The sequence below is a fragment of the Astyanax mexicanus genome, chromosome 3 (assembly GCF_023375975.1).
Source record: "Astyanax mexicanus isolate ESR-SI-001 chromosome 3, AstMex3_surface, whole genome shotgun sequence".
In the NCBI taxonomy this organism is placed as follows: Eukaryota; Metazoa; Chordata; class Actinopteri; order Characiformes; family Acestrorhamphidae; genus Astyanax; species Astyanax mexicanus.
In genome coordinates this window covers 63,283,734-63,296,476 of record NC_064410.1, presented here as the reverse complement: position 1 = coordinate 63,296,476, position 12,743 = coordinate 63,283,734, and the positions used below count along the sequence as shown (strand labels likewise).

At 39.1% G+C, this 12,743-nt stretch overlaps 1 protein-coding gene across 1 annotated transcript in view; it reads left to right on the top strand.

Moving 5' to 3' along the window:
* The window catches only part of cpne4b (copine IVb), a 99,188-nt gene that overhangs the window by 64,062 nt on the left and 22,383 nt on the right, over window positions 1-12,743 (top strand). Inside the window, exons 11-13 of the mRNA XM_022665340.2 lie at window positions 3,155-3,288; window positions 7,269-7,323; window positions 12,645-12,696. Coding sequence (XP_022521061.2) covers window positions 3,155-3,288; window positions 7,269-7,323; window positions 12,645-12,696 — 241 coding nt within the window. The remainder of the gene's footprint in view (window positions 1-3,154; window positions 3,289-7,268; window positions 7,324-12,644; window positions 12,697-12,743) is intronic.

Genomic DNA, 12,743 nt, shown 5'->3' with positions numbered 1-12,743 from the left:
ATCTAACTATAACACTGATGAGTACCCTTTCCATCAGCAGGACTAAAAGCTCTGTCTCTGCAGGGTTAGATATCTAACTATAACACCGCCGAGTTAAATTTCCAAACTCTTTACACTTGGTAGTTTTGTTCACCTGTCAAATCACAGCGTTTCCTCCAGACAATTTCCGATACAACTCGACATCTGGCATGAAACCACCCAATCTGGCAACAGTGCGAGCCGGTGTACGCTGCTATTTTTAAGGTTTTCTTTATGTAGTTCAGTAATGTGAGGATCATCTTTTAAACAGCGTAAATATAACAAACAGATAAATTACGTCATGATCAGCTCAGAGCTTCACTATCTTTAATTCAGAGCTCAGTTCAGTGTGTTTATGGAGTTTTAAACACGACTCAGCCTTCTCTCACCTGTGTGTGTTTATGAGACCGGTGCTGGCACATGATAATGATGAGTTAGTGTCCGAATTCACTCCTGTTTTATCACTAATTAGTGAACTTATTAGTATCTCCCTACATAGCGCAACACTAATGAGGGAGTAGGGAGCCATTTCGGTCACAGCCTAACTGTATTTCTGAGCTGAATTAATCCCTGTTTTGTGTTTTTTAATAACAGATTGATTTATTAGTGCTGGTTAGAGTGGGGAGGATCTGTAGTTTGATATTAGATGTGGATTATGGCTGTAGTTCACTTCAGATAGTTATTTATTACATTCACAATGCAGGAATGCAGCTGTTGGTCCGATGCTAGCTAGGCTAACAGACTGCAGATGTTAATGGAGATGGCTAATGGCTAACGGCTAACTGACGATGCTAACTGTATGTCCGAGCTGAATTAATCACTTTTTTAGTAGCAGATTGATTTATTAGTGCTGGTTGGAGTGGGTAGGATCTGTAGTTTGATATTAGATGTGGATTATGGCTGTAGTTCACTTGAGATATTTACTTATTACATTCACAACACCAGAATGCAGCTGTCAATGCTAATGCTAGGCTAACAGACTGCTGGTGTTAATCGATTCACCCCTTGAATACTGACTTTACAAAAATTACATGAAGCCGTTTTGCTGTTCGGCGTTTTTAAAGTGAAAAATCTCCAGATAATCGACATTTTTCTGTAGATAATCAGCTAAAGTTTCTCAGTCAGCCGCAGACTGAAGCTGCTGGAGGTTCAGGGTAAACTGTGGAACTGGAATACCAGGTTGTTATGGTCTTGAAGTCATTGATATAGTACCCAAGTTGGTTGCTATGGTGTTGTTAAAAATAGTTGCTAGCTGGTTGCTATGGTGTCCCGGGTGGTTGCTACAGTGTTGTTAAATAGTTGCTAGCTGGTTGCTAGCTGGTTCGCTATGGTATTCCGTTCGGTTGCTATGGCACTGGTACGTGGATGTTAGTTAGTGAATGGCTTGATGCGGCGTTTCAGGTGGTTGCTCAGGTGTTACCAAGTGGATGCTGTGGTATCCCATGTTGCGATTAGGCATTACAAGTACATTTGTACCCTTTTTACGCTTAAATGTTTCCACAGTTATTGCAGTCTATTGATTTCTATGGGAAAAATCTGCAAAAACCTGTTGCTACACAGAAATACTGTAATTTGTCCAATACTAAGAAATTGTAGTAAGAAATATATAAGTTAGAAAGCATATATTATGCAAAACTCACTTTTTGCATGTTTTGTATTTCCACTTGGGTATATCTGCCTCTATAAATCCATCCATCTGTTTTCTGTGAATCAGCTGAAAGAGTTTGGTATCAGGAATCATAACAGCTTATATAAGCCGTTTGGATGCTCCTCCCTTATTGTGACATCACAATGCACCAGGATAATAATAAACCTGCATAGAACTACCATGGCTCCACCTCTCACCCGTCAACCACCAGCAGAGCCCCGCCCAATAGATCAGTTATTTTGGTGGAGAACCACAGACAGTACACAACAGGACTAGCCAGCAGACTTCTTCTGAGGGAGGGATCTACAGTACCTACAGTCTGTGGCAAGTCAGCAGAGAGATTTCAAATTAGTTTTGAAGAGGTTTGTGCATGTTGGTGTTTTGCCCATAGACTGTATAATAATAAGTATGGACGGCACGACAGGGGTTGAAAAGTGAAGCCACTGTGTCTCTTACGCCCTCTGGTGTTTGGCTCCAGTACAACTTTTAACCCCGCCTATTTCCATTCAACTGAATGAGAGATGGAGGAATCTTTCATCTAAAATTACACATCCAGGACTTTTTTTTTTCGGAAGTTGGGTTTTGTACATTATGCAAGCCCTCCTCCCGTGTTAATAACCCCCAGTGTTTTTCTTTACAGTTAATATGTTTTATAGGAGTTATTACGTGATATTTAAAGGGGTGTGGCAATGTGGTGATTGACAGCTGAGGGCAAGTTGATTGACAGGTCGCCTGAGAAAGTCGCAGAAAGGCTGAGCACAGATGGCATAAAACCAAGCTTCATGTCCCAGTTTAGCGTTAGGTTAGATTTTTAACCTTGTGTTAGCTACCTAATGCTAGCTAGATAAAGTAACTTGTTTGGTGAAAATGACGGTAAAACGCAAAGAGAAATTGAGGGGGAGGGCGGGGTTTGGGCAGTCACATGACCGTGAGAGTGATTTTGCGTAAAGAACTCCCACCTCTGCCGCGCCAGTTCTGGCTCCAATTTACCTTTACCGTGCAACAAGCGCACGCAAGATGGCAGCTTCCATTTTGGCCATATTTTGGCTTCAAAATGCCGTAATGAGAGTGATTTGCATAAAAGTGACAAAGCCCTTAAATGGCAGGACTAGAGCTGGTGAGATCTTTATCTTTATATGATAGTGATTTTGTGTACAGAACTTCGTGCACATGTTTCTCATGTAAAAAGAGGAATAATATTTCCAGTTTAGTAAAATTATTGGATGGAAATTTGATTTTAATGGAGTTGAATAAAGTTTAGAAGTTAAACTTCAAGCAGAGTTATAATTAGAGTATAATTATCGTTGTATAACTCCAGGATCTGATGATTGAGGCTTTATAACGTTTATATTCTTCACCTCCATTCAGGATGGGTGGAACTGAGGGATGGATGGCGAGTCGGTGGTGTGGGAGTTTTAATTAGCCGTAATTACTGTCAGTGGCGATGACGGTGTGTGTGTGTGTGTGTGTGTGTGTGTGTGTGTGCAGGTGGCCATCGATTTCACCGCCTCGAACGGTGACCCGCGGAACAGCTGCTCTCTGCACTACATCCACCCGTACCAACCCAACGAGTACCTGAAAGCCCTGGTCGCCGTGGGCGAGATCTGCCAAGACTACGACAGGTAAAATCACCACCTTCTGAACACCTGACGACATCCTGTCTCACTGCACAGACCCTCACACCCTCACACCTTACAGCTGAACAGATAATAAAGGAAGATTAATGCTGTGATGTAAAATCATCTTATCTTTCAATGGAAGTCAGTGTAAAATAATTTTTCTCAAGTTTCAAAGAGATTCAAAATTCAAGATATTTATTATAATGTGTACAATAAACAGGCATTTACACTATACCATATAATTCTACAATAAAAACCCTTTCAGTCACTGTGTCTGTAACAACACACATCATGTATTTTCTTAGTTTTTTCAACGTTTTGTTGCACATATCACTAATTAATTATCTATCTATCAGAATAGACCACAAACGAGCCAAATAAAAAGTTTAGAAGCCAATTAAAAAATAGCTTAAAAAAAAAGAAAAAACAGCGCTAAAGCCAAAAAGGCTCATAAAATAGAATAAAAAAGAAGCTAAAAAGAGCTCATTTGAACATTGTACTGTATGTAGATTAGAACACTTTTTTGCGTGTTTATTTTAGTGTTTAGGGATGAATGGCTTGTGAACAAAATGTAACGTGGGGTTGAGACGGGAGGCGGATTTATATGCGGGTAAGACCAGACTTTTAATAAATAACAAATAAACAAATAAACAAACAGGGGAATAACGAATATAAATAGGTACATAAACAAACAGGGAACACCAACACTGAGCTAAGCTAAACAGAAATGAACAAAACAAGGTTAGGGAATATATACAAAGGAATAAATACGTAAATATGTACAAAACAAAGAATATAAACAAACAAGAGATATAAGCAAATAATACAAACTAAACAAAGAACTATAAACGTGGCAAAGAGCAAATAGGATACGTGACAAAACTAAGCTAAGGCGTGACGAGACAGACAACGTAGGAAGGTGCAAAGACCGACGGAGGACAAGGTGGCAGAGGAGGGCTATTTAAAGTAACATGAAACACACTATAATTAGAAACACCTGGGGAAGGGGCGGAGCTACAAATTACACACACGTGATGGAAAAGTACAAGAGAAACACACTAGGGAACAGGGAAAACACAGGAACACATAGCGAGGGCGTAACACAAAACGGTTAATATCAAATCTAAAATAAAAATGTTAAGCACAGGCTTCCAATCCGATAGCAGGAAAGTTAGTTATTTTAATTAAATAAATGTAACGTTAATATATATTGTATATTATAGTACATTGCAGACATAAAACAGCATTATTATTATTATTATTATTAGTAGTAGTAGTAGTAGTAGTAGTAGTAGTGTTAATTTATTTTTCAACATTGACACCTAATTTAGATCTGAAAGGGTTAAACCAATCAAATATTTAAGTTAAATATAGACTAAGAATTATAGGGCCATTCCACCAAGTCGGTGTCATTTCTGTCCCCAGGAAATTACATGTATAAATATGCGCACAAAATAACTTTAAAATATATTTTATTATGAAGCACAGTGTCTTGTACCTTGATCTAATTGTAAAAGTAAGATATGTAATTAAAACCATTAATAAAAACTACTTTACCATGATATATAACTATTAAAATCCGTCAGAGATGTTTGTTTTTTTTCATTAAAAAAAAATATTTTTTCATAATAAATCTTTTAGTTGTGTCCCTATGTTTCACTCAGTCCTGTTACTGTAACACATTACCCTGATCATCTGAAACATCTGGAACATTCTACAACAGGAAGTCACATCTACAACAGGAAGTGACATCAGCTGGTTCTTCTAAAGATCATAGGAAGACCAAAAAAATTAAGTTTCCTCATTAGTTGTTTTTTTCTGTATATTTGATCTTATTTGATCGTGTAACTCTTACTGAGGAGCTCAATCTCAACACTCAGTCCTGTTACCTAAATTCATTCTTACATCTTATTGGTTTATTTTTAAAACACATATTTTTGGGGGAAATCACTAGAATGTGCTCAGTGTCCTCATGCTATTAGCATAGCCTGCATTTAGCTATTTTTAATGTTTTTTTGTTCTAATTCTATGCTAAAAACTCATTCCTGTTACTTTCAGTTACGTTACTCAAAACATAAAAAGTAACAGGAGTGAGTTCCAGTAACAGGAGTGATTTTTTTTTTGGTCATAAATATCAATTATTTGAACATGCAGTCAAACATTTCTTTAAAAAATAAAGACTTTCTTAAGAGAAAATTAAAGGAATTAATGGACTAAAATGAAAAGAAATTAAAATTAAAAAGAAATTAAAAAATGAAGTACAGCTGCCTGAGTTCAACCAATACATGTTTTAAATAGTTAAATATTAAACATTAAAATAAAATTAGTATATTTTGGAAGAGTTGCAAAAACTAAATGGCACCTTTTCGGTGGAATGTCCCAAAAAGTATTGGAGCAGCTTGTTTACAGTGTTAATGTGATCATTTATTTAATGTGATAAATGTCAGAAGGTCAGTGCACACTTTCACCTTCAGATAGATTTGCATAAACATTTGCATACATGTAAATAAAGTGCATATATATTTTCTGAGTTATATTAAATCAGTAAAGTTATGCATGACGTGATCTGAATGTTTAATCTCACTGACACTCCCATCTCTCAGATAAATAAAAACAAAAGTATATTTTTAATTTTATTTCAATTCCCTTTTTTAAATCTGACAGAAAATTGAGACAGAATGAAAAATGCATTATTAGCTTTTGTTTGATTGCAGACAGTTTAAATCAATATATTTAACATTTAAATACTTCTTATCATTCATTGTGTTTTCTTTCTTTTTTTATGATGTTTTTTACATAGTAACGTTCATTTTTGAAGACATTAAAGCTATACAGGAACACATGCAGAGTTTAAAAATTAAAAAATAAAAACTAAAGTGTAGGATAAGAATAAAATATATTCACATAAACATTTAAACACATGCATCTGTTTAAAGCCTATGCTGTGGGCGGGGCTAAGCTTCTGTTGGATTGACTGATAAATGTTTATTCTCATAGACAATAGGGCTCAATCTATGTTAAAGGTCTACTTCCGCTACTTCGTCAGCTAAAGAGCTTACAGCTCTGTTTACACAAGCTAGTTAGCGTTAGCTAGTTAGCTATCTTGTGTTAGTAACTATAGGTTTAAATCGGATCTCCAGTGGATTCTACGTTTTACCGAGACTGAGAGTAAGTAAAGTTTAAGTGTTAACTTTTATAACTAAATGTTTTCAGAGAAACAGCTTTAGTCATTTGAGTTTTAGAGCTGTAAAATTGACTGTCGGGGGGGGGGGGGGTCAGGTAAGCGTTCTCTGCTGCTGTGCTGTTAGCCAATCAGAGGCGATAAGTTTGCATGTGTTAATATTCATGAGCAAGAGCTGAAATCCTGTCTTTCTTCAGAGACCACTAATTCAGTGAACTAAAGCAGGGTTGTACAGAAACACAAAAAATAGCTCACATTACAGTCATTCATAGTAGAGATATTTTGGTACCACTTTAAAATAAGACTACCTTTATAAAGGGTTTATAAATTAATGGTTACTAATTAGGTTGTAAATGCCTTAAAAATCATTAATGATCAGTTATAACACATACATAGAAATGTACATAGACCTGTTGTTTGTCATGTCCGTTGTTATGGACGCAATGGTTAAGGGTTATAGAACAGCTGAGCTCCTCCAATCAGAGCGCTCCATTAACTCAATAGACCTGATTACAATCAGATGAGTCAGTTTATCCCATTTCTCCAGATCTTCTGTCCACTCCAGACCATTAAACAAATCATACCCTTCAGCTGTGAGCTGATTAAAGGCGTACGCTGGCGGCATCAGGGCTATTGTGCATATACACTACACCAGCCAATCACTCACCATCATCGTTCAGGCTCTGAGCCAATTATATCTGACCCTGTGCAATGTCAGAACCCTCGATCTTCACACAGCCTCCTATTAATCCCACTGACATTAATCACCCGACCCTCTGACTCTCTGACTCTCTGATTTCAGCGATAAAATGTTTCCGGCGTTCGGCTTCGGAGCGCAGATCCCTCCTGACTTCAAAGTAAGTCGACTTCTAACAAGAACTGCTCTGAAGTTCTCAGATCTCTTACCTGTTACACCTACATCACCATCATCACCAACATCACCAGCATCATAATCATCACCAGCATCACCAGCATCATAATCATCACCAGCATCATAATCATCACCATCATCACCAGCATCATAATCATCACCAGCATCATAATCATCACCAGCATCACCAGCATCATAATCATCACCAGCATCACTAACATCACCAAAATTACCAGCATTACCAGCATCACCATCATCACCAACGTCACCAAAATCACCATCATTCATCACCAACATCACCATCATCACTAACATCATCAATATCACCATCATCACCAACATCACCAGCATCACCAACATCACCAGCATCACCAGCATCATAATCATCACCAGCATCACTAACATCACCAAAATTACCAGCATTACCAGCATCACCATCATCACTAACATCACCAGAATCACCAGCATTACCATCATCACCAACATCACTAACATCACCTGTAACCCCTATCATCACTAACATCACCAACATTACCAGCATCGCTAGCAACATTAACATCTCCAGCATCACTATCATCACCAGAATCACCAGCATCACCAACAACACCAGCATCACCAACATCACCAGCAGTACTAGCAACATTAACATCACCAGCATCACTATCATCACCAGAATCACCAGCATCACCAACATCACCAGCATCACCAACATCACCAGCAGTACTAGCAACATTAACATCACCAGCATCACTATCATCACCAGAATCACCAGCATCACCAACATCACCAGCATCACCAACATCACCAGCAGTACTAGCAACATTAACATCACCAGCATCACTATCATCACCAGAATCACCAGCATCACCAACATCACCAGCATCACTATCATCACCAGAATCACCAGCATCACCAACATCACCAGCATCACCAGCATCACCAACATCACCAGCAGTACTAGCAACATTAACATCACCAGCATCACTATCATCACCAGAATCACCAGCATCACCAACATCACCAGCAGTACTAGCAACATTAACATCACCAGCATCACTATCATCACCAGAATCACCAGCATCACCAACATCACCAGCATCACCAACATCACCAGCAGTACTAGCAACATTAACATCACCAGCATCAACATCACCAGCATCACCAGTGTGCAGCTCATAGCTGTTACACCTAAAAAAAATTTAAGCTACAAAATTCTTTAGATGTTTTCTTGATTTATTGATTAATTACAATAATTTGATCGTTCTGAAACACTGTTTCCACAAACACAGGATTAGTCTTTCCACATGGTTGTTTAACAAATGAGAAGCTACTCCCTGCATCATTTGGTGTTAAATGTAAATGTTTTGCAGCTAAAACATAATAATCAATCACTCTCACAGTAATTATTATCCAATAGGAGGCTCTAGTTTTGTAGTACAGTAAGTGTGTGTTAATTATACAGTAGTAATTATGTAATATTTGTATATGTAATGTATATAACAGTGTATATAATGCATTATGTGGCACATTTAAATGCTTTGGACGTCTACTGCTATTGGCATTTTAAAGGTTTTACTGAGAAATAAAAGAGTGAATCTGAATGAGTTAAAAAGAGGAATTAATGTCAGTGTCAGTCCGAGTCCGGCTCTGACTCCGGATCTGATCAGATCTTGTAACCTGACAGAGCGGAGACACCACGCTAACACGCTAAATCGCCATGGAAACCCGCAAGCTCGGAATATCACGTCTACCTGACAGGAGATCTCTGAATTATTCATGAGCCTCGGAGGCTATTCCTCTGTAATCACCATCTCATTTCACTAATCCACCTCCTGCCAATTCACAGCCTCTGATTGGCTGAAAAGCGCCAATCAGTGCTCATGTATACAGTATGTAACATGACCCGATGGGATTGGATGTGACTCAGCAACTGTATTTGACTCGAGCCATGTTTTATGCATAATCCGGACTCATTTACTGCGTTCGGCCTGAATATAAATAAACCTTAAAAATGGCTGAGTTCGTCCAATTCATTATGCAGAAGAGTGTCAGCCGAGCAAGGAGTACAGGAGTGATGTCAGGAGTGTTTACGGTTCACACTAGGACTGTAAGGTTAATCACATTTTTATTGTTATTGCAAGTTTTTTTTTCGAGATAAAGAAACTCAAACTGAGAGGTAGAGCATAGAGTTAGAGTGAAGGTAGGCTGAGGTAAAGTAGGGTAGAGGTACAATGAGGTTGAATGAGGCAAAACCAATGTAGAAAGTGGTAGAGAGAGATAGAGTGAGATAAAGTTGGGTAGAGCAAGAAAAAGCAAAGTTGAGTGTGGAGGGAAAAGGTAGAGTGAGGTACACTGAGGTAGAAGGAGGCAACGCAAGGTAGTACCAGATAGAGCAAAGTAGAGTGAGGCAAAACAAGATAAAATGAGGTAGAGCAAGGTGGAGTGTGGTAGAACAAAGTAGAGTAAGGTAGAGTGAGGTAAAGAGGGCTAGAATGAGATAAAGTTGGGAAGAGTGAGGGAAGATTGAGGCAAAATCAAGGTAGAATATAGTACAGAGAGCTAGACTCATAAAAAAGTTGGGAAGAGTGAGGCAAAGCAAAATAAAACGAGGTAGTGTGGTAGAGCAAAGTAGAGTAAGGTTGAGTGAGGTAGAGTAAGGCAAAGCAAGGTAGAATGAGGTAGAGTTTGGTAGAGTGTGGTAGAGCAAAGCAGAGTGAGGTAATGTCTGACTGAGGTAGACAGAGCTAGAGTCAGATAAGGTTGGGTAAAGTGAGGCAAAGCAAGGTAAAATGAGGTAGAGCTATGTGGTAGAGCAAAGTAGTAGAGTGAGGTAGACAGAGCTAGAGTGAGATAAAGTTGGGTAAAATTGGGGTAGAGTGAGGCAAAGCAAGGAAGAATGAGGTAGAGTGTGGTAGAGTAAAGCAGAGTGAGGTAAATTCATGTTGAGTGAGGCAAAATCAAGGAAGACTGACGTAGACAGAGCTAGAGTGAGATAAAGTTGGGTAGAGTTGGGGTAGAGTTAGGAAAAGCAAGGTGGAGTGTGGTAAAGCAAAGAAGATTGAGGTAAAGTGAGGTAGAGTGTGGTAGAAAGAGGTAGAGCAAAGCAGAGTCAGGTAAAGTGAGGCAAAATCAAGGTAGACTGAGGTAGACAGAGCTAGAATGGCATAAAGTTGGGTAGAGTGAGGTAAAACAAGGTAGAATGAGGTAGAGTGAGGCAAAAGCAAGGGAAAGTGTGGTAGAGAAAAACAGAGTGAGGTAAAGTGACATAAAGTTGTGTAGAGTGAGGTAAAACAAGGTAGAATGAAGTAGAGTGAGGCAAAAGCAAGGTAAAGTGTGGTAGAGAAAAACAGAGTGAGGTAAAGTGAGGTTAAATGAGGTAGAGTGAAGCAAAAGCAAGGTAAACTGTGGTAGAGAAAAACAGAGTGAGGTAAAGTGACATAAAGTTGTGTAGAGTGAGGTAAAACAAGGTAGAATGAAGTAGAGTGAGGCAAAAGCAAGGTAAAGTGTGGTAGAGAAAAGCAGAGTGAGGTAAAGTGAGGCAAAATCAAGGTAGACTGAGGTAGACATAGCTAGAGTGAAATAAAGTTGGGTAGAGTTGGGGAAGAGTGAGATAAAGTTGGGTAGAGTTGAGGAAGAGTGAGATAAAGTTGGGTAGAGTTGGGGAAGAGTGAGATAAAGTTGGGTAGAGTTGAGGAAGAGTGAGATAAAGTTGGGGAGAGTTGGGGAGAGTGAGATAAAGTTGAGTTGGGGAAGAGTGAGATAAAGTTGAGTTGGGGAAGAGTGAGATAAAGTTGGGTAGAGTTGGGGAAGAGTGAGATAAAGTTGGGTAGAGTTGGGGAAGAGTGAGATAAAGTTGGGTAGAGTTGGGGAAGAGTGAGATAAAGTTGGGTAGAGTTGGGGAAGAGTGAGATAAAGTTGGGTAGAGTTGGGGAAGAGTGAGATAAAGTTGGGTAGAGTTGGGAAAGTAGAGTTGGGGAAGAGTGAGATAAAGTTGGGTAGAGTTGGGAAAGAGTGAGATAAAGTTGGGTAGAGTTGGGGAAGAGTGAGATAATGTTGGGTAGAGTTGGGAAAGAGTGAGATAAAGTTGGGTAGAGTTGGGGAAGAGTGAGATAAAGTTGGGTAGAGTTGGGGAAGAGTGAGATAAAGTTGGGTAGAGTTGGAGAAGAGTGAGATAAAGTTGGGTAGAGTTGGGGAAGAGTGAGATAAAGTTGGGTAGAGTTGGGAAAGTAGAGTTGGGGAAGAGTGAGATAAAGTTGGGTAGAGTTGGGAAAGAGTGAGATAAAGTTGGGTAGAGTTGGGGAAGAGTGAGATAATGTTGGGTAGAGTTGGGGAAGAGTGAGATAAAGTTGGGTAGAGTTGGGGAAGAGTGAGATAAAGTTGGGTAGAGTTGGGGAAGAGTGAGATAAAGTTGGGTAGAGTTGGGGAAGAGTGAGATAAAGTTGGGTAGAGTTGGGGAAGAGTGAGATAAAGTTGGGTAGAGTTGGGGAAGAGTGAGGCAAAGCAACGTAGAATGTGGTAGAGCAAAGAAGATTGAGGTAAAATGAGGTAGAGTGAGGTAGAGAGAACTAGAATGAGATAAAGTTGGGTAGAGTGAGGGTAGAGTGAGGCAAAGCAATGTAGAATGAGGTAGAGCTTTGTGATAGAGTAAAGTAGAGTGAGGTAAAAGTTAAGTTGAGTAAAGTAGAGTGAGGTTGAGGAAGGTTACATGAGGTAAAGTGAGGCAAAAGCAAGGTAGAATAAGGTAGAGTGTAGTAGAGCAAAGTAGACTTAAGACTAAAGTAGACTAAATTACACTTACTCTTACTGTCTGGTTACCAGATTTAACGCCAATCCAGGTAATAGTGGTGTTTGTAGGTGGTTGCTCTGGTATCTATGGTAGTTGCTATAGTGTTGGTTACGGCTCGTTGCTAGGTGGATGCTACACCGCAACAGGATTGTTATGCTATAGTATGGTACAGTAAATTAAGCAGACGCTAAGGTGGTGTTTAGTGGTTGCTGTGGCGTTGTTGTGCAGTGGTTGCCAGGAAATTGTTATGGTATCCCCATGGGTTTTGTTGGGTGTTAGTTTTGTATTTAGAAGTATTTATATGAGCATAATACTGCATAAGAAAGATGATAAAAACCTGTGCATGTAACTCATTCTTTGGTTAAATATTGCACTAAAATCAGCTGTTTTTTGCATCTATTCAGTGCTTTTAACTGTTAAAATCGAGGTTCCGGCTTTGATCTCAGGAGGTGATTAAGGCTAAAGTATCTGGGCGTATATTTCTGCTTATTCTGCTTAATGCAGTGTTCTCCGCTCCTCAGGTCTCTCATGATTTCGCTGTGAACTTTGATGAGGACAATCCGGAGTGTGCTGGTGAGTGTGTTTCTTTTATCCAGTGTGTTTCATTTTCCGTGTCCTCC